The 26295-nt window shown below is 35.5% G+C and overlaps 2 protein-coding genes across 9 annotated transcripts in view; one reads left to right on the top strand and one right to left on the bottom strand.

Moving 5' to 3' along the window:
• USO1 (USO1 vesicle transport factor) overlaps window positions 1–3150 on the bottom strand; it is a 69759-nt gene extending 66609 nt beyond the window's left edge. For 2 of the 4 annotated variants that reach the window (XM_034416091.3, XM_034416089.3), the window contains exon 1: window positions 2965–3146. In XM_034416091.3, the coding sequence (XP_034271982.1) occupies window positions 2965–3030 (66 nt within the window). In that variant the 5' untranslated portion in view covers window positions 3031–3146. Of the gene's footprint in view, window positions 1–2964 lie in introns of all 4 variants that reach the window. The other 2 variants (XM_087892230.1, XM_087892229.1) reach the window with 2 other exon arrangements.
• A 4636-nt stretch (window positions 3151–7786) lies between these two features.
• Window positions 7787–26295, top strand: part of G3BP2 (G3BP stress granule assembly factor 2) — a 34734-nt gene continuing 16225 nt past the window's right edge. Inside the window, exons 1-5 of one of the 5 annotated variants that reach the window (XM_034416094.3) lie at window positions 7787–8488; window positions 14498–14613; window positions 20927–21008; window positions 22588–22761; window positions 23927–24017. In XM_034416094.3, coding sequence (XP_034271985.1) covers window positions 14519–14613; window positions 20927–21008; window positions 22588–22761; window positions 23927–24017 — 442 coding nt within the window. In that variant the 5' untranslated portion in view covers window positions 7787–8488; window positions 14498–14518. Of the gene's footprint in view, window positions 8489–8925; window positions 8967–14497; window positions 14614–20926; window positions 21009–22587; window positions 22762–23926; window positions 24018–26295 lie in introns of those variants that run through there. The other 4 variants (XM_034416093.3, XM_034416095.3, XM_087892245.1 and 1 more) reach the window with 4 other exon arrangements.

Raw genomic sequence — 26295 nt, forward strand, 5'->3', positions numbered from 1 at the left:
ATAAGTATATGTTTGCTTCTTGCAGGTAAAAACAATTGGGCATAATAGTGAAAGCTTACCAGACAAACAAAAATTAAAAAGTCTATCTTCACTCATCTCTTCTCTTCTCTTATTTACCAACATTTTTCCCCAGGAAAAAAGGATTCATAATGCTATTTAAACCTTAACTGTTGTGAAATGTATACATTATTAATTACAATTGCTTTTTGAATAGTACTTGTCAGTACTTTCCTTGTCAGCTCAGGTCCCTGTTACCTGTGAACCATCTATTCCAGGTGGAATTTGCCTTTCTAATATGGAGGGAAAGCCTATGGTTCCCATACACTGAAAAAAATATCCTCCTCAAAGAGAGTTCCCTCACTCAGGAACAGCTTCCCCCATAAGTTTTTATTATCTTAACATTTAGAAAGGCAGAACTATTTTTTGCAGAAACATTGGTGAAAAAACTTAAATTGACAAAATATGCTCAGAACATAAGCAGAATGTTGTTTCTGCCTTAGATGTAGCAATATTATCAAAGGTCACAGCATATTATCTTCTACTTTGATCATACTGAGTTTATTTTTCAGTAATCCTGTGTGGGACTCAAAAATGGTGGACAAACTGAGAGAAATGCTTCCAGCTTATTTTTTTTATTATGTTTAATATTAAGTAACAAAAAGAAAAAAATAAGTAACAAAAACAAAAAGCTTTGCGCTACTCTATTATCTTCTAATTCAGTTAAAAGTCATGTACATGTTCTCTAGTAGTAATGTCGCAGTTTTTAAAATAATTATGGAGGATTAGAGCGTATAGTGAACAATTGTGTTGTCTTTGAGGTTGCTTTAATCAATTCTTCTTATATTAAAATATAAGAGAATTGCATTAAAGGGCAGGATGTAGGGAAAAAAATTAAAATCTATCTTTTAGAAAATTCTCTGATTTGCTTATTTATTTTACTACTTGTTAAGTGCACACTTCATCTGCACACTAAATCATAATATTCATACTTTTTTCTAAACCTTAATATAATTTCAGGGGATTGTTTATTTATAGCACCTTGTTTTTCATTAAAGTAATCCCAAAGTAGATTAAAATAGTATTTATGAAATGCATGGGAAGATTTTAGAATTACAAAATCTAATGTTTTAAAAATTAGAATCCAGGGGTTCTATTCAATAAAAACACCTGGGTTGAAACTTAATGGTACTTCCTGGAACAATAGGCTACCTATTGAAAGTATAACCAACTATCTGTACAAATCTCTATTTAATTTGCTGTATTAGGGAACGTAAGGTACAGTGGTGGGTTGCCCCGTTCACATCGATTCTATAGAACCGGTAGTAAAACCAGCAGGAGGCTCTGCCCGCCCACCCACCCTGATGTCATCAAAATGCTTCTGCGCTTGCGCAGAAGAGTGTGTGCGCGAGTGAAGTGAGTGCGCTGCCCCGTTGCAAACCGGTAGTAAAGGTAAGTAGAACCCACTCCTGGTAAGGTAGGGTGTGAATCAGGGGTGGGTTCTACTTACCTTTACTACCAGTTCACAACGGGGCCGCACATGCGCAATCACAAAGCATTTTGATGATGTCGGGGTTGGTGGGCGGAGCCTCCCGCTGGTTTTACTACTGGTTCTATAGAACTGTGGGCAACCCACCACAGTGAATGTTATTGCTCTTAAAATAATGGCAAATCAGAAATTGCTGTTGAGGTTTTTTTGCAAATAATCCAAACCCAAGTACCAATAGAATCCAGGATCTTGCTATCGCACCAAATCACAATACTCATACTTTTTTCTGAACACAAAACATGACATATTATTGAAGACACTATACAAACAAGGTACAGCAACTGTGAGTATAATATGGGAAGCAATTTGTTAATACTCACTTCTAAATCAACTCAATTCCCACCCCATATAACATATGTATTATTTTAGCAGAATACAGATGTGATTTGCTTTACATACCTTATTCCAGGATATTTTTTTAAAAAAAAATTATCTTATTTTTATTTCTCCATCTTAGTATAGTCTAATATATCTTAGTAGTCCTGCATCAGGTCTAACTAACGTTGACTTTGCTGAGATTTCTTTTTAGATCAGGCAAATTTGGCTAGATGCTATCATTTAGCTGGACAAAAAGATATAACATGTTTGAATACGTTTCAAATTATTTTTTCACGTTTTATGTGCTATTGCCAATATCTATAAATTCAAAAACGTTTGCGCAAAAATGTATAATGTACTACAATATGTTTTTAACAAGCTCAGTAAATAAATGATTTTATATTCATAATTTAACAACATGGGGACACAAATGGAAATAAAATAATTTCTTAGGAGCAACTATAACAGAAGTCCTCTTTTCTTGGGCTGATTGCTGAAATGACCTTAGATTAAAAAAAAAAAAAAGACATAGCAGGCTAAGACACTGAGCTTGTCGATCAGAAAGGTCGGCAGTTCGCCGGTCCGAATCCGTAGCACAGGTCTCCTGCGTAAGCAGGGGGTTGGACTAGATGATCTCCAGGGTCCCTTCCAACTCCATTACTGTAATGCACTGAAATGTAATTTATGTTTTATAAGGGGCGACTGCAGCATTGATCCTCAGCTTACAGAAGCTAAGGTGGCAAATTAAGGAAAATAGGTGGAAATGGCTGAAATTCAGCTCCTCCGCTCATTGTTTTCAAAGATATACTTACTGTACAGTATTTACCAGGCTTTATCACCCCGAGGCAGTGCTTCATTGTGATATATTTTGTCTACATGGACACAGCCTCTTTTACATATTATTATAAAGAAACAGGTACGACACAAATGGGTTACTTCGAAGATATCCCCACCCTCAAGCTTCTGCAAAAGCTCTGCAAAAGCAGCGAAAACGCCACGGGTCTGTAAAGCAGGGCTTTTGCTCGGAAGAGGGTCCTACGACTCACCACGCAGAGAAACGGTCCTAAACCGGACTTTTTTCGCCAGACTCTCCAACTTACCGTATCAGCACCGGACGGCTGAGGTCCAGTGCTCTGGCCGCCCATGACGCCCCGTAAGAAGTTCATCTTGTCACCGTGGCCACTCTCCCAGAGATCCTTAGGCCGCGACACCCCACTAGGTCCCCGTCAACAACCGTCAGCATTAACTTCAATGCGCTTGCGCCAAGACGTGGCACCACGGTACTCACCATAGAGATAGACCTTAATAGTTGGTAGACAGAACTTCCGTTTTCAGTAGATCTTTTTAATCTTCTTCCAGTGGAATGTTGTATGCGGTGTAAGGGATCTGGGTTTTAGTCAAATTCCGAACGCGCAACCCGTGTGTTCACTAAAGCAAAACACTCGGCTTTTATGTTGTGTTTCATCATTTTAGATCAGGAGTCCTCAAACCTGGCAACTTGAAGACTTGTGGACTTCAACTCCCAGAATTCTGGGAGCTGTAGTCCACAATCTTCAAGTTGCGAACTTTGAAGACCTCTGTTTTAGATATTCAACATTTAAAATGCAATCGAATCAATGGAAAGCAAGGCGGTTTTGCCACTAAATTCTGAATTCCATATTTGGCTAGAAAGGAAAGCATTGGCGCAAGGTCAATGAAGATTGAACTTTTCTGTAATTCAAGGGTTATTTTAATAACGATCTGGCAAATAGAAATTCAAAGGAGCCTCGCATCATGTCTCAATATGTTATTAAGACTATTCTTAAACTGTTGCCCTAAAACATTGAGGTGACACCCCATGTGCAAAACAGGAGACAAATGGTCGATGTTTTAAAAGTTAAAAGCTTAAATTCTTAAGTCCAGTCTCTGAACTCGTCAGGATATCTTGAATTGCTCTATTAATTTTGCTGGGCAATTCTCAGGAAGGGAAAATGTTTTCCATACGAAGAGATGAAATACTATAAATATTAATGTCTGAGAAAAACACACACACACACACACCGTAAATGTTGTGAAACAATTGAAGAACAATGAAGAAGCAATAGGCAATAATAAAACAGAACAGAACAGAATAGAATAGAATTTTTTTATTAGCCAAGTGTGATTGGACACACAAGGAATTTGTCTTGGTGCATATGCTCTCAGTGTACATAAAAGAAAAGATACGCTCATCAAGAATCATAAGGTACAACATAATGATAGTCATAGGGTACAAATAAGCAATCAAATCATATTAGAAAACAGTCAATATAAATCATAAGGATAGTGTAAATGAAACCACTAAAATATAAATAAGGTTATCGAGTGAATATGCAGACAATGATGTCATAGTGTTGATTATATTGATAGTTAATTTTAGATAGGTTGCATGAGGGAACAAGAATATGGATCTGAAAATCATTATATTAAAAATCAAGGTAGTTGTATTTGACAGGAAAATGAAGAGTTTCAATTTACACAGAAATAATAAAAAATTATCAAGTACATTAACTTGTATTCATCAATAAAATGTTTACTAAAGAAATACCTAGATAAGTTAATCAGATAAAAGAGAGCGGATAGTATGTAGTTTGTTACAGGGAATGAACATTGAAATAAGGGAAAATAGAATACAGAATTATAGGGCTACAAGGGAGGCCCAACCCCCTGATCAAAGCAGACCTCATAACATCCCAGTCATATAGTTATGCAGTCTATATCTGAAAACCTCCAGCGATGGAGCTTCTACAACTCTGGGAGGCAAGCTATTCCATAGATAAATTGTTCTGTCAGAAAATGTCTCCTAGGTTGGATCTCTCTTTAAGAAGCTTCCACCCATTACTTCTTATCCTACCCCTTGTGCTTTGGAGAATACATCAGTTCCCTCTTCTCTGTGAAAGCCCCTCAAATACTGGAAAACTGTGTATAAGAAAGTGCTTCTGTTTGTAATTAAAAGTTAAATAATAATAATAATAATATATAATATAAAAATATAAAAGCAGTAACATTAAACTAAAATGAAGTGGCAATAGGAAATGTATGAGGTAAAGCAAAGATTCTTTTAATTATACCCGATTTGGTGGGCTCAACACAAAAGCACTCACAAGCTATTAGTTACTACACCATTCTTCTCATTGCTATACCTACACCTCATGAGTTTTACTACTATTGCTGCTGTTGTCCCGTTACTCTTTTCAAATACTGTTAGAGAAAATTTATCACTTTCAGGCTTCTTTGCTTCCTCCCCCCCACCCCAAATAACACCAGCTGTTTCTCAGCACCACTTTAAAAAATTGCAGTGCTGGCTTGGGAGAGGGTTTAAAAAGGACAAGAGCAGCACAGATGTTGGCCATTTTCTAGGCAGCCTTTTCTCTTACAGACAGAATGCAAAAGCGCAAAGTAAGTGAACTGTATTCGTCAATAAAGAAATACCTAGATAAGCTAATTTGGTAGAACAGAGTGGATACTATGTAGTTTGTTGCTAGGAATGAATGTTGACATAAAGGGAAATGGGTCTGCTTCTGTATATACCAGTATATTTTTATTTATAATTGAAAGTTGAATATATCAGAAACAGTAAATTAAAATGAAATAGAAATAAGTTAATTAGGAAATGTGTCTAGTAAAGCAAGAAAATCATGGGTTCAGAGAAAGGAGAAAACTTTAAATGATTGGCTAGAGGTGAGAATTTTACAGAACAAAAGGTGGTGTATGAAGTGATAAATGAATGTCTGTGATATAAGCAAAGAGGAGTTGCAAGGAAAGTGGTGAGGAAAGGGAGAAAATGTTATTTTAAGGCAAGTACAATTAAATAGAATAGCTGCCTTTACAATGCAGAAGACAAAAAATTTTTAAAACTGGAACAGCTAAATACAATTTTAGGTGACCTCTATAATTGACTGCCAGTGAGACAAAGGTTGTATCTTGAGACGTCCTCTAAAAGTGGCTAATGGGACATTTTTGAGCCACAGTTAAGTGGGTGTTCTTGTCTATGTCTTGGACTAGTGCACACAGAAAGCATGGCAGTTAAATGTGAGAAACTTTGTTAGTGTATATATTAGTGTGTAAATGTTGATATACAGAAAGGTCTGTTTATTTAGAGGTAAAGAAAAAATTGGATTTATTTTCCTCATAATTATGCCATTTCTACAATCTGCTAGCCAGGAGAGTTTGGAAACAGAAATGGTGAAAGAGAATTTAAAACAGTTAGTAGGTTGAGCACCAAATAGTTCCACAGAAGTCAACTAAGTCCCATGGTCAACTAAGTCCCTTAGTAAGCAGCAGGGGAAACTTGAAGGAGCAGGCAGCAAGGAGGCAGGTCTTGAGCATTTTGGATATAACCTGATAAAGCCATATAATGCTACTTCCTCTTAAGGTGTTATGCCATGTCCAGTGCTCAGCTTTCTTTAGTTAAAATATGATTTTGGATTTGGCACTCTCCGAAGGTCATATTCTGAACCAGCAACTACTAGCAATTAGTAATTGTCAGTACTCACAGACAGCTGGCAGCCTGTTGCCTTCTGAACTGCAGGCAGAGAGTTCACCTGGTTCTCCTTTTTATCCTCACAATCAGAGAAGTTAAAAGAGTCAGTAACAGTTGGATATGAAGATGAGCCCTTGAATTGGTGTTCAGTAAAATTGTGGGAGAGCTACAAAAATCTAATGGATGGCAGTGAATAGGAAAGAGACATATCGAGAAAGAAGTGAAAGGGAGGCAAATCTCATTCTCCCTATAGCTTTTACTTATTTTTCCGAAGGTGAATGCTGAAGGATTTGGGTTGGAGAGTGGAAGTATTCCTAATAATCCATACCCACCCCTACAAAGATGCTTCACAAAACTACACCTCAAACAGCACGTTTCTCCCTCACCCTGTTGTACCCTCACCACTCCAACACTTGTTGGAGTCCTCAATACTTGTTTCACTTCAGCTTCAGTGAAATAGACTAAGAGCAATACACAGAGTATGGTTCTGCAATGTCTTTCTTTGCCTAGTAGAACTTAGTTAACTTTCTCTCTCCTTGATGGGTCCAATTCAATGAACAGGCTTTTATGGTAGTCCCCTGAGTCAAAGACGTTACTTCTAGGTGGGTGAGTCACTCTATCCTGTTTCCCTCACAACTCCTCTGGTACACCTGTAAACTCAGCCATGCCATAAAATTAAAGTCACTCATAATCTGATCTGTTTTAGGGAATATTATACCTTTAAAAATAATTATGCTCCTTAAACTATGGAAGAATGTTTTGAAGTAGGTGGCTACAAAAATAACAGCAAGTAATAGTAATAGTTATTATTTTTCCTGAAAACTATTACCATTTCTTTTAAAATAAATTTGTTTCTGGACTGCTGTGGTTTATTCTGGAATAACTCTTGAGTATAATTGGATTTATAAAATTGCAATATTGTATGAGTTTCACTTCTAAAATGCTGTAATCTCTGTTTTTGTATTTATAAAATATTCATTTTTGAGGCTTTTTTTTCTTCTTCTCAGGCATTTGGATAATAAACAGAATGGGTAGGGCTACAGGATATGATCATTTCAGAGCGCTACAAAGATAAGAGGTCTTTAAATAGATTAGAATGATGGTTTCAAGAATAATTCCATTTTGTCTGCCCAGATGTGAAAAATCCTCATTGGAACTGGAAGTGAGGTTTGTGCAGGGTTGTTGTTTTTGTGGTTTTTTTTTTTTAAATGTCTCTTGGGAGAAGGGAATCACAGAAACCGTTCTCAAAGGACGTCATAGCTCGGAGGCTCCTGATTGCCTTGCAGCTGAGATAGTGAAATTCTTGTCTCTGGAAAACACTGGAGGGAGGAATTCATACATAGATACACAAGCAGCGCGGAGGAGAACCAGAACTTCCGGTCAAGCTTAAAACCTGCTGTTACCCCGTTAACTTTAAAATTACTCTGACATCCTCTCGCTCTGGCTCTAGCGGCCTCTCGTGGTAATCGCGACCCCGCCCACATCTGGCCACTTGCGAAGGTTGCGCGCGACGCGTGCTCTTCCCTCCCCGCCGAGGGCGCGCTTCAGACATCCGGTTCCGCCCCGAATCAGCGTGAAGGAGGGACGCGCGGCATCAGTCGCTCCTCCCCGTGCCTTTGCCTGGGAGCGAACCGGATCCTGAGCTCGAAGAGAGTGTTTAGGTGGGTAACGGAGTAAGATAGGATGAGAAGGCCCTTCCCGGGAGGAGGTGACTTCTTTTCCTTTGAGAGTGTCAGGATGTTATCTCTACAAATCAGGGCAGGTTCTCTGCTGGGGCGCTTTTCATTAAGGAAAACAGGGATGGGGGGGTGTTGGGGGAGCTGCTGTCAATAACACGCAGGCCGACTTCGTGATCTAAGGAATTTAGGAAAAGGTTTATCTTACTCTTTCCTAAAAAAAAAAAAAAAGAGAGAGAGAGAGAGAGAGAGAGAGAGAGAGGATCACAAAGGAGAAAACAGAAATTCAAAGCTCCTTAGACAGCTTATAGCATATCTAGAGCTGGCCTTTGAAAGCCATCAGGGTATGTTGCCTAAGAAAACATACATGCATACGCAGATAGTTTGAAGAACCTTTATTAAATTTTATAACGGAAGTCGTCTAATCAAGGAGAACAGCCGTATAAGGTAAATCAGTATTGGGTAATACTGTGAATTTATTCTTGGTGGGTAGCTGCTGACCACTGTACTATGCAAACTCAATATTGTGCGCTTATATTTCTGGTTACACAGCTAGGGTTGCTTCCTGAGTATGTTACCATATATGCTGAAACACACATTGCTTGAATACTTTTTTCCTTCCTCTAGAAATATAGTAATTTAGTGAACGATAGAACTAATCCTAATAAGATAACAAATTCTGAAGATTCAGGAAGGGTTAAATTTGCCTGAAATTTTATTAAGAGTGATTATAATAGAAACCACAATGCTCTTTAAAAGTCTCTTAATGGTTCGTCTTATTTTTATTACACTGAGATGGAAATAGATACAACTACAAACCCTTAGCAGGCAAGTAACAGAATTTGACAAACCTATTTTGTATGCTTGGTTTTCCAGCAGTCATGGCAAAAGGAAAGGAAAGAAAAACCAAGGTAAATTAACACAGGTATGCCACATAACCACTATAACTGAAAAGAGATGAACATTAAGGAAACATTTCCTGTTTATAGACCTAGCTGCATATTTACAAATGAAAGCATTTTGTGAGGTGTTCTTTTGCTCCCCAAGTTCATCTCTTTAAAATTTGAACCTTGGATGCCATTATGGAAGGTACATATGGAGGAAGGAGAATCATCCTTAGTAGCATGACCTATAATATGTGTAAGAAAATGAACTATCACTCCTTATCTTTTGTCATAGTTTTTCTATGATACAGCAAAGTTCTCCAATATTTACTCTCCCTTGCCATGCACTGCAAAGACACAGAAAGTCTGTGGAATAGGAGTTCCATGTAGTATTCTGTGAAATAATGCTACATGACAATACTTAAATACATGTTCATGGCAATACGCTGTATTGCATACTTTTTTTTGTATCTGTGTAGTTCTGGGACAAGGATTGTCTTTCTACTGCATCTACTGGAGGACCAGTATTGCAGAGAGCCAAAATAACAAGAAATAGCAATATTGAAAGGATCATAATTTTGTCTGGTGCTTGCAATACATATAAAGTAAGCTATAGAATTTACCAACAGAGTTTTCCTGGACATGAAGTTCAAACAACAATCACTTCAGTCACTTTCTGGTTACTATATCCTTTAGGATAGTTAAGCCAATATAGATGGATGGATAGATGATAGCTTTTCTGCAGTAAGACACTTTACAGGTAAATGATCAATGACTGACCTTTGTAGTAGTAGCTATTAATGGATATAGGGAGTGATATAGGCTTCTGGTCTTTGATGGGATATGGTTTGAGATTCTTTTGGGTATGGACTGAACTTAAAAGGAACAGTTCTGGCAATGTGTGACACAGCATTAATGTTTGCAAACTAGTGGATAGCTGTTTGCTAAATCTTTTCCAGATTTTGATGAGCTAATTGAACTTATGCAGTTTTCAATTGAATAAGTATACTGTTTTAAGACTGATAGAATCAAGCAGTAAAATCCTTGTGTACTGTGCAGACATTATAATGTGAGATTTTCCAGGGAAAATGATTTCTCTCAGATGGTTTACCTGACCCCTTCCACATTCCAACTGGCATGGTTATAGGCAATTATGTCCACAGGGTTCTGGAACTCTTATATGGGACAAGAGTTTCTGATTTTCCTTCGCTTTTAGGAAATCAGTTTTATCATCTATCTTCTTGGTCTGTTGGTACATGTGATGGTGTTTCCATCTTGAGATTGTCCACATCCTACAGGGCATTTCAGAAAAATTTAGTGGCTTTTACTATTGTTGAGACAAATCTCTGTTTACAAAGTTTATTTCTTGGGGATTTTTCTGCAAGTATTATTTGATATGCTGGTTCTGCTTACATAGCAACAGTTGGGTGCAGCATTTAGTTACTTCTTAAAGATCATGAGTATTGTAATTTTCACTTCTGTAAGCTGATAGTCTTTGAGAGCTAGAAAGTGTGCTACCACACTTAAAAGGTCCAAATGGCTTCCATTTAAGAGTTTAAAGCAAGTTAATCTAATCTAATACATCTCTAGTAATCCAGGAATGTTTCTTAATAATAGGTAAGGAAGGATTCGATGTTATTGTCTATTACAAGCCTTAATATATCTGGATAAATTCAATTTGAAGTACCGGTATATGCATTTCTTTCTTATGGTGTTTGTGTATGTAACTCTTTTCTTTTTGTTTGATCGTTATTGCAACTGCAATCTTGAGCACAGTTCTAGAAATGGGACTATGATACAGCCTTCTTCCATTTATTTTCTAGTCGCAGCTAAATCTAATAGAAAATAGAAAAACATGCAAATTCCTATGTACACTTCCATTTTCAGAGCCATTTTCAGTAGTTTTTTTTAGACAGCTTCATTCTGCATTTCTTAAAAATAATTCTAAAAGATAATAATTCCTATGTACACTTCCATTTTCAGAGCCATTTTCAGTAGTTTTTTTTAGACAGCTTCATTCTGCATTTCTTAAAAATAATTCTAAAAGATAATAAAATATGCCTATTCTTTCTTACTAAGATTCTTAGTAAAACAGTAAATTTAGACTACAAATCTGAACATTATTATAGCATCTATAAATTCATTCCGTGTAGAAACTTAGTTTTGAAAGTGAGTAAGAAATTTACTGAGCAGATGAGCGGAGCAAGTTATTGACTATATTGATTCATGAGTTTGAAAAAAAGCAGATCACATCTGAAATCTATTGGGGATCATTGTTCTTGCAAAACAGACTCTTTTGGACTTGAGTAATAAATTCAGACAAATAGAAATAATTGACTATTACATAGGAACTTAGTCAACATTGTACTATACTCAGAATAATTAATCAGAATGAGAAATTATTTTTTGATTTCCAGTGGTGAAATCAAGTGTTTTTTGTTGCTTGTGTTATTTGCTGCTCTTTGGGGATTGGTGAGGGATTGATTTATGAGGTTCTGGATTTTGTTCCCAGTGTCCATTTTCAGTTGCACTGTCCAGAATTATTGAAGTATCCAAATATTTAAAGATAATGGAAATATTAAGTTGTAGTTATTGTTCAAGAGGCATCCAAACAATTGTAATGAAATACTTCTCTGCCTCTTGGGAAAATGTAAGTCAAAAGTACTCAGAGCAGTCTCTGTTTTCTTTGGTATGATATATAGTGGTCAAAACAAAAGCAATGTGACCCATCACAAATCAGACATGAACAATATAACTTCTGAGAACTTTGCAATTCTGCATACGTAGTGATTATTTACATTTTTTAACCTGGATATGCATTTCAGTCTGAAATTCTACAATACTGCAGTAGTTTAAAATAATTTTGTAAGCATTGCGGTCATTTTAAAGCTTCCTCAAATTGAAATACCCTGAATTACAAAAATAATTTCAAATATCTATTTAGCACAAACTGCTAAGCATTATGCAAAACTTTACAACGTTTAGAAGTTTTACAGCAAAGCTTCTCTGAACTTTCATGAACTACAGTAAATCAATTGCAAAATGTTATTTCACTTTTACTGTTTCGTGTTGTATTTTTTAAACATTGCAATTTTTTTACAATAGTATAGTATGCTATAGTAGAGCATTAAGAAAGAAAGAATCAATTTTTCTTCTGAATTCTTAATATGAAAATTATTGTAAATGTTAACATCTGTTCAAATATATAAAATCTTGTGTGACTCCATTCTGAAGATTATTTGATTCTACTTCTTAATTTCATTCTGTTGAAAAAGTGTGTAGCATTCTATTCAAATGAGATTTTAATAAACATTTACCAGAAGATGTGAATAATAATAATAATAATAATAATAATAATAATAATAATAATAATAATAATAATAATAATTTTATTTATATACCACCCTCCTCCCGAAGGACTCGGGGCGGTGTACAGCCAAAATTAAAACATAAATATACAATATCATAGTTAAAACTAATTAAAATCATTAAATAGTTTTGGCCGAATTTTAAAACCCAAAGTTAAAACCCAATTTAAAATCATTCAATTTGACAGCCCCGTCTTAAGAATCCTGAATCTTTAAATTCCGTGTAAAAACCAAAAATCACCAAAAATTGTTAGTTAAAATAGCTTTGAAATATTTGTTGCGAGGGCCATATTTGCAGAGTCAAGGAAATACTTGTCAACAATATTATGTTCCTATAGACTTTAAAGTAATCTTATTAACTAAATCATAAATGTTTAAAAAATCTTGAACTGTAGATTACTGTAGTCCTTAATCTATAACCACAATGGAGCCAAAATTTCTGTTGCTAAGCAAGATAGTTGTTAAATAATTTTTGCCCTGTTTTATGTCCTTTCTTCCGATAGTTGTTCACTGCAGTTAAGTTAGTAATACAGTTGTTAAGTGAATTTGGCTTTCCCATTGATTTTGCTTGTTAGTCACAAAAGATGATCACGTGACCATGGGGATGCTTCATAGATCATAAGTGTGAAAAACAATCAGAAGTTGCTTTTTTCAGTGCTCTTGTAACTTTGAATGGCCATTAAACAAATGGTTATAAGTCGAGACTATGTGAATACAAATTTTGGATAATTAATCTGTAAATGTTTATTGAAAAATTCCATAGCGCTCATTGGAGACTTTATCCTTTGCCCGCTTAAATTTCAAGTAACTTCTGCTACAGTTAAGACTGAAGAGATTCAATCAATCAGAATAGAGCTGGAAAGGACCGTGGAAGTCTTCCAGTCCAACCTGGAAAAAGATGATTAGAGAGCTGGAAGCTAAAACATATGATAAACCCTTGCAAAACTGGGTTTGTCTAGTCTAATGAACAGAATTCAATTAAAATAGAGTTTGAAGGAACTTTTGAGGTCTTCTGCTATACCATTTCAGACAGGTCTTTTCTCCCATCCAGTCTTTTCTTTAAACTGTCCAGTGATGAAGCACTACAACTTCTGAAGTCAACCTGTTCCACTGATTAATTGTCCTCACTGTTAGGAAGTTTCTCCTTAATTCCAGATTGCTTCTCTCCTTGATTAGTTTCCATCCGTTGTTTTTTGTCTTGCCTCCTGGTGGTTTAGAAAATAAATTGATCCATCCTCTTCTTTGTGGCAGCCCCTCAAATACTGGAATACTGCTATCATGTCACCCCTAGTCATTCTTTTCTCTAGACTAGCCATACCCAATTCCTGCAACCATTCGTCATATGTTTTTGTCTCCAGACCTTTAATCGTCTTAGTTGCTCTTTTTTGCACTTTTTCCAAAGTCTCAACATCTTTTTTGTAACGTGGTGACCAAAACGGAATGCATTATTCCAGGTGTAGTCTAAGTTTTTGTAAAGTGGTACTAATACTTGATGTGATTTTGATCTTATGCCTCTGTTTATACAACCAAGGATTGTATTAAACTTTTTGGCTGCTGCCATATACTGCTGGCTCATGTTTAAGTAATCGTCCACTAGGACTCCAAGGTCCCTCTCATAATTATTATTTTTGAGCCAGGTGCCGCCTAATCTGTATTTGCATCTTTGTTTTTTTTCTGCCTAGGTGTAAAACCTTGCTTTTTTCACATTAAATTTCATTTTGTTGGATAGGGTTCCTTGTTCAAGTCTGTCAAGGATCTTTTTAGATCCTGAGCTTGTCTTCTGGTGTATTGATTATTCCTGCCAATTTAGTGTCATCTGCAAATTTGATGAGTTCCCCTTCTATTCCCTCATCTAAGTCTGATTCAAATTCAGATTCAAAATCTACTCTTGTCCATAAAAAGTCACTGGGTAACTTCAGTTTACATTTTTCAACCTAGTCTATAAGAGTATTGCAGTATAGGCTGCCTTCAGTTGTTAGGAGAAAGGTAAGTGTAAATTTAATAAATAAAATTCAAAGGGGTTTTCATGGGATTGAATTGTTAGATGTACTGATTGGTCACAAAGATCTTCAGCTGCAGCCTGAAAGAAAAGATATTCTTCTTTGTTTTGAAAACTTTTTAAATATTTTCAAAATTATATTACATTTAAAACTAATTATTTTGAAGTGTGTGTTTCTTATATAGATATTTTTCCTCTGTTGCAGCCTTTGACGTTTACCAAAGAAATGGTGATGGAGAAGCCAAGTCCGCTGCTTGTAGGGCAAGAGTTTGTGAGACAGTACTATACCCTGCTAAATAAAGCACCAGATTTCTTACACAGGTACTTTCTTTTAAATATCTGTGTCTTGTGTAATCAAAATCAACTAAGCAAGCTGGATCGATTTATTCATATAATGTAACTATCATTGCCTTTAAAATCAATTCAACATGACTTTAGGTTTCCTAAGAAATGTTTTGTTATGGTCCTTGGATACTTATTGAAAAATGGCCAAAGATCTTTTAAATTAATATTTTTATATAGCTAAATTTGACTAAATGTTATCTGTTCCAATTTTTTTTACAGTATTAAGAAAAATCCCCTGCATGGAAATGTATAAATTATCTAAATTTAGATTTTTAACTCTTAAATTTGCATCAGGTTTATATGCTGTATTCTTTGGAGCAAATAGAATAATAAGAAACTGATCAGCAAATTATAGAAAGTGGAATTATGTGGGAGAGATATTGCTCTGTCATGCAGTTTTAACTTTTAAAGGGGTTCACAAAAATAATAAAACAATTTGGGTGCCCAGAATTGTTTAGAGCTGTGCAGCTTGCAAATTTAATACATTTTAAATATAGGTATGAAAAAAACATTCAAAGTGAATGCCACCTCACAAAAGTGCCATAAATTGTTGCAAATTGAAATAGCATGTAAAAAGCTTGACAAAGCTAAAATGCATGTTTTGTATTGATAGAAAAGTACCTGGCAAATTTTTTCATGGAAGTAAATGCACAAGACAGGGATGTGTGATCTCCTAAATGTCAACTATTATTAGTTTTGATTACTAGAATTTAACATGTCATTTAACATATCAGCAATTATTATTTTATAGAATGCAGTCAAGCTGGGGGTTGAAGAGCATCCTCAATCATTCAGTTCTCTCTAATGATAATTTGGGGTATCTACCTCATTTGAAATAGGTATATAACAAGGTATTTGTAGATCATATATTTGTAAATTTGTATTTGTAAGTTGCATATCATAGGGAGGAGACTCTATCCATTTCTGGCACAGGCAATTCAGCACCAAACCTTATTTATTTGTATCCTGCCTTTATTATTTTCACAAATAAACATAACTAACAATCTGTGAGGTGTGTGGGGCTGAGAGAGAATGACTGGCCCAAGGTCACCCAGCTGGTTTCATGGTAAGATGGGATTTGAACTCACAGTCAATACTAATTTCTAACCTGGTACCTTAACCAATAGACCAAACTGGTTCTCAAATGCCAAAATGTCTCTCAAATGCCAAGAGTCTATAGTTTTCAGCGGTGCCTCACATAATAAGAATAAAATCAAGATTTGATTCAGCAAAATTTCATTGAAAAAGAAACAAAACAGTACAGCAAAATTATATATAAATTTAAATAAAATGTAAGCAAATATTGATGAAAGAATTTTTAAAATATTTAATAAAGAGTAAAAAAAATTGTGCCAAATCTGTTTAACTAACAACCATTTCAAAGTACATATAAAACCATATCCCTAATCTGTGAGAGGGCAGGCTGCCTAGAAACTGGCCAGCATCTCTGCTGCTATTGTTCTCCCTCTTCTCAGCCAGCGCAGGAACCCATGACTATAAAAGCTATGCTGAGAGAAAGCCGAGGTTGTTGGTTTGTATCAAAGAAGGAAGGAAGTGGGTTTGTGCATGGAAATAAAATAGCCTGATTCAGCTAGAAAGAAATACTTTTCTCCAGTAGTAGAATTCACAAGGAGTTGTGAAGAGCAGTAGGAAGAGTTGTAGTAGCAGTGAAGAAAAATGGAATAGTGGTGAGCAGTGTGTACTAGTCTGTGAAGGCTTGCGTGGATGTTGCGTCTGAGAACTGTTGGCTATCTTGTGTTTTGGAGCCCACTGACTTGGGTATACTTAAAAGAAACCACAATATACTCTTTCATGTTCTTCCCAGCATATGGGAGAAAAGGCTAATAGCATTCAGTGTAGTATCACTAGTCCAATAATTGGTGTCAAAGTTCACATATCTGACCTTCAGGCAAGATGGGCAGAAGATAAATTGAGTAAATAAATAAAACAACTTGTTTTAAAGGTTTGGTTTTGGTTTCAAAATAAAAATAAAATAAAACCAAGAGAGCTCAGTTGCCTTTTATAAAAAAACACCTTTGGAGCAACCATGACCCGGATAATTGACAATTCCATAGAAACTTGCTTTAAAAGACTGTTAGACTAAATACTATTCAAGTATCAGTCTGGTATTGAGAAAAAAAGATACATCCAATTTCTAAAGTTGGAGATAAATTAAAATGGAATCCAATCAACAAGTTGTAAAAGAACTTTAGAAAAAAAGTTAGAAAAAAAAAGTACTTAAATTATCACATGAGACTTTATTATGGAATGAATTACCCCCGGACATACGAAGGATCCCCGACCTCCGCGCCTTCCGTCATGCTCTGAAGACCCTATTATTTCAGCAAGCCGGTCTGATGGGATAAATGATTTTAAATTGGGTTTTAAAAGTGGTTTAAAATGGTTTTAATTGGAAGTTTTAATTTTGGCCAAAGATTGAATTGTTTTAATATGTTTTTTAAATTTTGTCTTGTATGTTGTTTTATCATGGCTGTTCACCGCCCTGAGTCCTTCGGGAGAAGGCGGTATACAAATATAATAAAAACTAAACTAAAACTATTACTGCTTTAGCAGTATGTTTGTGTACACCCACAATGTATGCTTTCCAGTATTTTTGACTAGTGATAATTACCTACACAAATCCACCCACTTTTTATGAGGTTTTTAGAAATGGTTTGCCTTTGCTTTCTTCATAGGACCAATAATGTGACTAACCCAAAATCATCCAACTGGCTTTGTAAGGAAAGCAGAACTGTAACTCACAACCTTCTAGTTTTTAGCTTCGTGGCTCAAACTGGTTTCACTGAGTAGAGAAACTGGAGTGATCTAGGAAAAGAAGGAAGGTAGTAAGGCCAAACACTACCTAGAAATTCCAGTTGCTAAGAGAAGTCTTTTTCTTGAATTTAGTCAGTAAACAGCCCCTTCATTTGGTTACTTTCTTCAGACATTCTAGCAGAAAATATTAAATACATTCCAATCAGTTCATTAAAGGATTACTGTAATTTTTTTTTAACTGCATCTTTTGGAACATCTTTTGTCTGTGCCTAAACCTAATTATGTGGACAAACAGGAAAATGGATTTTATTTTTCACTCTTATACTTGATTTTTCAATTGCAGATTTACTTAAAAAACCTCTGGCAGTGCTAAAAAAAGAATGACAGTTTCTAATTTCTACAATAAGAACAGAAAAAGGAGAGAACCATTACCTAGCAAAGCCCTCTTCTGTGTGGAAAAAAAAATTCTGACTGCTGGCATTTACATCCTAATTATAAATTACATTCATATCCTTAGTTGCATATAGAACAAGAGTAGTCATGAGTCATGCACAAACTCTTACTCAGGGAAAAAATGTTTTTTTCCCCTTTCATGCTGATAAAAGGACGGAATAACAAACAGATTTAAACATACTTTTGCATATCAAAGCCAGCATACACTGTCAAAATGTACTAGGTAGAAACTGTCATCCTTTTTTTTTAAGAACTGCCAAAACTGTTTTTGGGAGGGTGTTATATTGCAGGAGGGCTACATGTGGAGGCAGGGAGAGTCAATTTTGATATGTTAGGATTAAGCAAAGAGATGAACAGATGAAATAGGTTTGACCCTGTCATATCTAAAAAACGGGAGGATAAGAGGGTGTGGCCTCCATTTTGTTTGATGTATTTTCTTCATTGCAAAGGTGTATTAATTATACTGCATCTCAGATGATTCCAGATAAGATTTGATTCCACATAGATTTAGATAAATCTATGTAGAATCTCTGCCACTAGAACTATACTGTGTTTCTCCAAAAAGACGACCCACCTTGAAAAGAAGCCCTATCACGTTTTTGAGTGCATGCGTTCAAATTAAGCCCCACCCACAAAATTAGCCCTAAAGATCCCACCTACTCCAGGGGGTGGGGCAGAACACAAGTAAAAAAATAAGCTAGGGTGGGGATGGGAGGGTGGAGCTGGCTTCACACAACCCTATACCTGCCTTGCCTTTGACCGCTTGCTGCCACTTGCATGCATCACCCTGGTCTCTGTTTTGTATTTAGATGCCTGCCATTTTTTCGGGGGTCAAAAGAAAATAAGACCCATCCTTTTTTTTGGAGAAACATGGTATAATCACTCAGGGATTGCTTAAGAACTAAAAGAGACAGCCAGAACCATTTGAAATCTTCTCTAATCTATTGTTAAATTTATTTGCCGCATATGTCACCAAGAAACTACTCTGGGCAGCTTATAACAGGAAAAACAGAAAAATGAAAATAAGTGTAAACAAAACAGTATCAAAGTAAAGGAACTGTTTCAATATTTTTTATTATCTGTTACTTCCTTGCCATCTTCTCCCATTACTGAACTGATTGTTTCCTTGATTTTTTTTTCTCACATAAAAAACAAGAAAAAAGGAAACAATCAGTCTATTAATGGGGGGGAAATGGCAAGGAAGTAACAAGACAACAGAAAGAAAGCAGAACTGCTTAATTCATTCTTTGCATCTGTCTTCTCACAAAAAGAAAATGCAATCCAGTTTACCAAAAACAAAGCCCTAAAAGACAGACTAGAAATTAAATTAATTTCTTACTTATTAAAATAAGTAAGAAAAAGGTAAGAGCATCATCTAATCTAGAGGGATTCAAATCACTGGGCCCTGTCAAATTTCAGTGAACTGGCTGAATCCCACCACTGCTTATGACCATTTTCATACTTACAACCATGATCAAAATTCAGATGCTTGGCAACTGACTCATTTTTATGATGGTTGCAGTATTCTGAGGTCATGTGATCCTCTTTTGTGACCTTCTGACAAACAAAGTCAATAGGGAAGCCAGATTCATTTAATAACCACATTATTAACTTAACACTTGCATTGATTCACTCAAAAACTGCGGCAAGGAAGGTCATAAAATGCAGCAAAATACACTTAACAAATGTCTCATTTAGCAACATAATTTTTTGGTTCAGTTGTCATAAGTCAAGGACTACTTGTATAAGACCTTAAATCAAAAATAAATAAACAAACAAACCACAATATGTCTTTGCATGATTTCTGAATTAACACAAATGAGATTATGAGACAGATAGCTTCCCTAAATTATGGGTTTCTGGCTATTTTTACTGTTCTCACTGACAGCCAATTTTGGCTACTGATTATTCACATTGGTTATGAAGGATAAGACAAGATGTGACCTGGCTATGACATGTGCCATACTATTGATCACTAAGGTTGATTTGACTGAGCTAGGCAAGTGTCCCCTTCCTCCCTCAAAACTCCATATGTGCCCTCTCCCCTCAATCTGTGTGCTCTGTAAAAAAGGATGACCATTCCAGATAGAAAGAGTATACGATCTTCAGTCAACAGTATGCAGTCACTGTGCTCCCATTGCAACCTCAAAACAAGCTCAGGATTGTTTCTTCTGAGGAGGTCTGGTTTATCTTCATATAAGACTATACTCCTATAAGACTATGAATATAACTTAAAAGGAGATACATATTGCTTAGTGATGTTTGCTTTTCTTTTCATATTTGTCCTGTGTTTTTAGAAATTATTATTTACTATACTTGTGGTACTGATAACTGTTTTCTAGAATATTTACCTTTTTGTATGTTAAAATTAAATTCCTTCTACATGGGATCATCTGTATTTATTCAGCAACCACTTATTTAGTGGTTATTTAGTGACCATTTAAGTTATGATAGTGCTGAACAAGGGGACTTACAACTGTTCTTTGTAATTGCGGCTGTTGCAGCATCTCTTTGATCACTAGTAAGGCATTTTCAAATCAGCTGACAATTTCAGTATTCACAGTGTCATGTGAACATCACTCGCAATCTTGACCACTGGCTTCCAACAAGTCAATGTAGAAATCAGCAGGAGGTCACATATTGATGATGTGACCATAGGTTGATGCAACTCTGAGATTTACCTAACGAGCAATTGGAGTTGTTGCATTGTGAGACAACATAATCATGAGACATTTTGCTTTATGTACAATCCAATTACTGACATTAAACAAGGACTACTTGTAAGAGTTTTTATCAATTGAAACAGTTTGCCATGATGGTTAAGGTTTAGGTAAAGTATGAAAAAGTCATTAGATGAATTTGGGCTTGTCAGAATTTTATACAGTCCTGTGTATAAAAAAAATAAAATAAAATAAGGTCCTTTTATTTACCTCTCAAATGCAATATTGTAGAGCATTTAAAATATGTTTCATTTGGAGAATGAAATATTTGAAGAAGAAAATATTTTAGAATATGCTTCCACATGATAATTTTAAATATTGTTATTTAATTTTTTTTAAAGGTTTTATGGCAGGAATTCTTCATATGTCCATGGTGGATTAGATGCCAGTGGCAAGCCCCAGGAAGCTGTTTATGGCCAAGCTGTATGTACTATAAATCCTACTTGAAGTTGGATGCTACAAATAAACATGACTCTTGATAATTAAAAGTTATCTGCATTAACAAATGCTACCATATATTTACATGTTTCTGTTAAAGCTCACAATAATTCTACATATCTTTAAAGTTGGGACAAAAAAATCTTCCCTTATCTCACCTTTCTTCATTTCTCCTCACTCCATTCATCTTCCTAACGCTTAAATGCATGTGATTTGGGAGAGGGGGCTGGCTTATACTTCCTGTTTTATTGACTTTCTACTGCCATTCCTTGTAATACTTAAAAATAGCATCCACTTACTGATTATTCAGCAACTGTTCAAAGATGTACTGGTGTTAAATAATACCTTTAGGTTTATTTATGCCCATTTATGATCTTTGCAGTATCCCTTAATCATATAATTACCATTATAATTTAGTATACTTTTCTTTTTTCCCCTTTGCAGACCAAAGAGATTGGAGATTGAAAAAAAACAGACTGTTTGACTTCTACACATCAAAAGCAGTGTGTTTTTACAAGCAGTAGGAAAGAGTCAGACAAAAGAGAGAGTCCCTACAATTTTTTTTCTCTCTCTCTTCCCTCTCCCCACCTCTTAGAGCATAGAGATTGGAGAGAAAGAGATTTCAAGAGAGTATGCGTAGCATGCCCAGCTTCAGTTAGTCAGCATGGTTCCGTTGCTTTCGATATGTACAAGATAGTAAGCAGACACTTGAGCATTCAAAAGATCAGGGAGTGGTTAAGAGGCAAACAAAAGCTGAAGGTGTGACAATGTTGATGAGAAAAAAGACACTGATTGATTTTAATAATTGAAAAGCCCTTCTGCACTTTATGCATGAAACAGAAAAAAATTATATGTTATATAGGTTTGATAATTTTAAAAAAGTAAATGATAGTAAAAATGAAAATTATGTAATTATAGAGTAAGAAGTGAATTTAAATTTATTATAAGTATAAGAAAATAGGAAGTCAGTTTTATACACACATACACACACACATATATATTCCCTGTACTTTTGGCTTTATTCATTCCTTTTTTTCCTCTTTTTCTTACCTTAATTGTTAATTTACGTTAGGTTTTTATCTTTCTTACTTAAACATTTAATAAAGTTATTAAGCTAAAGATGTGCAAGTGAGTACCCTTCTCTCTTTCCAACTGAGAAAAACAGAAGTGGTGATATGATTTGCCACTTTACTCCTTTATTTAGCAGCAGAGTTGCTGCTGCCAATTAGGGTTGTTAAGTGAGGACTACCTGTTCTATCACTGCAAGCTATATTATGTCTCTCTTTACCAAAGAAAAAAGGATGTTAACGTAGAGCCTGTACCTGCCTTGTTAGCAGATGATATTTGAAAATGTTGTCTTTGCATTCACTAGAAACATGCAACTAGCTTCCTAAATGCATTGGTTTTCAAACTGGCTAGTACATTTTAATAAAACTATAAAGGAACATTTTTAAAATGCCTAATAATATTGTATTGTTTTTCAGTGCTATTTTTTCTACATAAATGTATATGTTGTAGAAAGTTAATTTTACTTAGCCATTTTTTTTACTGTATTTGTGTTTAGGACATTCACAAAAAAGTGATGTCTCTGCAGTTTAGTGAGTGCCGCACTAAGATTCGCCATGTTGATGCTCATGCAACATTGAATGATGGAGTAGTTGTACAAGTCATGGGGGAGTTGACAAACAATGGACAACCAATGAGAAAGTTCATGCAAACCTTTGTGTTAGCTCCTGAAGTAAGTGATATTTTGAATGTTGGAAGCAGTAGAGATAGCTGTACTTTGGTCCCTTGCTAATTGTAGGTGGAAGGAAAACATGGAAGCAGCCAGAAAACTCTTCCTTTAGAGTAAGGTTCTCTTAGACTATTGTCTCTGCAAACTTACACAGTCGCAGCCAATGGTGGGTAGAGGGAAAACATGGAAGCAGCCTGCAAACTTTTCCCTTTCTTCTCCCCACCATTTGCTGCACCTGTGTTAGTTTGCAAAGAGACCAGCATCTATGGTCTCTCTACTCTAAAGAATTTTGCTGTCTGCTTCCATGTTTTGCCTCCTCCCACCATTAGCTGCACTTGTGTAACAAAGGGGGGAAAGGTGCAGGGAATGGATGCAGAGGATGCCCAAGCAGCAGTGGGTACTTCAAAGAGTGGGAAGCGGAGCATGGGATATCTCAGTGGATGAGGCGAGCCGGAGGAGGTGATTTTGTTCCATGATTTCCCCCATCCCTGAGGCATCCCATGCAAACTCCACAGAACTAGCACATTTGTTTAACAAAAGCATTGGAGAGAACTGGGATGGGGGCTTGTTCACTTAACATCCTCTTGATTTGTGAATGTAATTGGCAGGCTCCATTACATTCGTAACTGGAGAATTACCAGTATTACCTCTTCCTCAATAAACCTCCCTTTATACATAGCTGTGAACTAGATTAGGATTAAAAGTTTACTTTGTGTCCCTTGCTGGCCATCTACTCCTTCCTTCAATTAGTACCAAAAATGTAGGCCAGCATGAGCAGTTTCACCTTCATTAAGAGAATTTGTGTTCCCCTAAAGTTGGAGGGAAGATATGTCTAAGTGCAAAACTAGAAAGCAAAGGCATGTATTTATATTTACATGGGTGCATAGAGCTCTTGCCTGGCTTCTATTATTTCATCAGACGTAAAGGCAGAAATAGCAAACCACAGCTAATAAACCACATGTTTTTTTGGCTTTCCCAGAGCTTCTCCAACTTGTATGCAAAAATGTAGATTTTCAAGAAAAGGGCAAGTGAAAATTTATACCAGATACGTTATTGCTAGGCTTAATTTGTTTTTTAATTATTTTGTAGAAAAAAATATAGGCATAACATGTAATATTGCTAGAGCAACAATCCTCAAATTAAGCTTTCTTCTATCTTTGTTTTTCAGGGGTCTGTTCCAAATAAGTTTTATGTCCACAATGATATATTTCGCTATGAAGATGAAGTATTTGGTGATTCTGAACCTGAACTTGATGAAGGTAGATATTTTTAGTATGAATTCTTTATATATTTTAAAATAATAATAAAACAAAAGGAATAAACAAAAAATACATTCATTACAAAAATACATAAGTACTTAAAAATAAGTGAAAAAATAACAAAAATGTACAGTATGTTGTTATAGTAGTAATTATAATTCCATATATATATATATAATTACCTAATGTAAATATTATACGTGTGTGTTTGTGTATTTCTACTACACATATATAACTAATGTTTTTTTTAAGCCTACTGTATTTTGTTTAAATGACTTCCATATTTATCCATACTATGTTTATAGTTTATACTATCTCCTCATTAAGTAATCTCCTGCTTAATTGTAATCAATTAAGGTCTTTAATCCATTGAATAAAAGGGATCATACATTTATCTTTTCAATGTTGCAGTATCAGACTTGTAGTTAAAATAAGGACCTGGAGAATCTATTTATATTGTCTAGTTGTCAAATTCCATGTACTAAGTAGGTAATTAAGAGAACAGTAACCTCTGAAAAAATTACCATTTGTTGCATAGACAAATTTATATAGTCCACTTCCAAAGTCTTAGTAAGTATAGGACATAAACAGGTGTTAGATAATTTACTTTATTAATTGATTAATCCTATGACCATATCAAAATACAAAACAATAAAATACAGACTCTTAATTTCAGGCTAAAATAGATAAGAGAAAATGCAGTAATAAAATACACATGTGCTAAATACAAAGAATCAACATTCAAATAAACACCTCTTCTTTACAGGATACCCTGATCTGTTTGATATAACAAGTTCTTAGCTTAGCTGCCTTAATTATAAACTTTGAAGTTCTGCTCATGATGTATAGCTTTGAACCTAAAAGAAATAGGACAGTGTGCGATTCAGATCTCAGTGGGCTGTTCTTTAAAACAAAACAATCAAAACATGAACAATTGCTGGGGCACTGCATATACATATTTTCTCATGACATGCTATGCGGTAGAAGTGCCTATATTTGATTGTGGAATCCAATAGCTTGAATCTGGCTGTCAAATATGCCCATCTTGAAAACTGTCAATTTCACTAGCAAGTCATTTTTCAAATTGAAAAGTAGTCTTGTTCTTAGCCAATCAACTTAAAAATCTACTTTTTGCCATTAACTCCATGTCAGTTTGAGCATTGATATCTAGGACTCTTGTTTAAAAATTTCCCTTGCCTGGGAGGCAGTTGAGAATAAATACTGGGCCAGTGGGGAAAAAAGAGTAAGATTAAAATTTTGCAAGGCTCAAAAGAGAGAAGTGGATTATCTTTTTTCAATCTCAGATTATTATTATAGAAGTAACCTGTTTGTCATAGATAACAGACTGGATACAGTTTCCTAATAGCAGAATATCCACTCTAGGACAGGGCTGTCAAACTCGCAGCCTGTGGCCGAGATCTGTCATATGCTGCCCACGCCCAGTTTAACGAAGGGGGAAAAGTTGTGATACATCACATGACACCACCATGATGACGCAAGGTTGACACCTTGTTCTAGAAGAAGCAGGCTTAGTCAATGGACTTCATAGATATTTATGGGATAAATAAACCAAAGAAGATAAAAATCAGAACATAACATAAGAGAAAGTTCGTCTTTTAAAAACCATAATATCTGATAAAGAAGATATGCTGTAGGGCCCGTCCATCTGGACTACGCTAAGTGGAATCTTCTCTCCCTGGGTGGAATCTTCTCTCCCTGGGTGAGGTTAATTCCATCCTTCTTAACATTCCTCAGGTCCTTCAAAAGCTGGCTATCCATTCAAATACTAGGGAGCCAAAAGAATCTTACAATGGCTCCCCTACTGTAGCTAACAGCATCCTCTCTTGTACTTTCTATAATTATTTTTAAATATGACTGTTTTTATATACAGATAGTCCTCCACTTAACAATTCATTTAGTGACTGTTTGAAGTTGCAATGGCACTGAAAAAGGTAAACATGACTATTTCCATGTTCCATGTGATCAAAATTCAAACGCTTGGCCACTGACTTATATTTATGATGGTTGCAGTGTCCCAGAGTCATGTGATCATCTTTGTAACCTTCTGTCAAAAAAGTCACTGAAGAAGCCAGATTCGCTTAACAACCATGTTACTAACTTAACAACTGCAGTGATTCGCTTAACAATTGTGCCAAAAAAGGTGGCAAAATGGGGCAAAATTCACTTAAATGTTTAGCAGCAGAAAAGTTGAGTTCAATTGTGGTAGTAAGTCAAGGTCTACCTGTATTATCAAGAAATAGGCTAAAAACCTAATGAG

This window comes from Pantherophis guttatus, chromosome 4 (assembly GCF_059756535.1).
Source record: "Pantherophis guttatus breed Tessera chromosome 4, ASM5975653v1, whole genome shotgun sequence".
Classification (NCBI taxonomy): Eukaryota; Metazoa; Chordata; class Lepidosauria; order Squamata; family Colubridae; genus Pantherophis; species Pantherophis guttatus.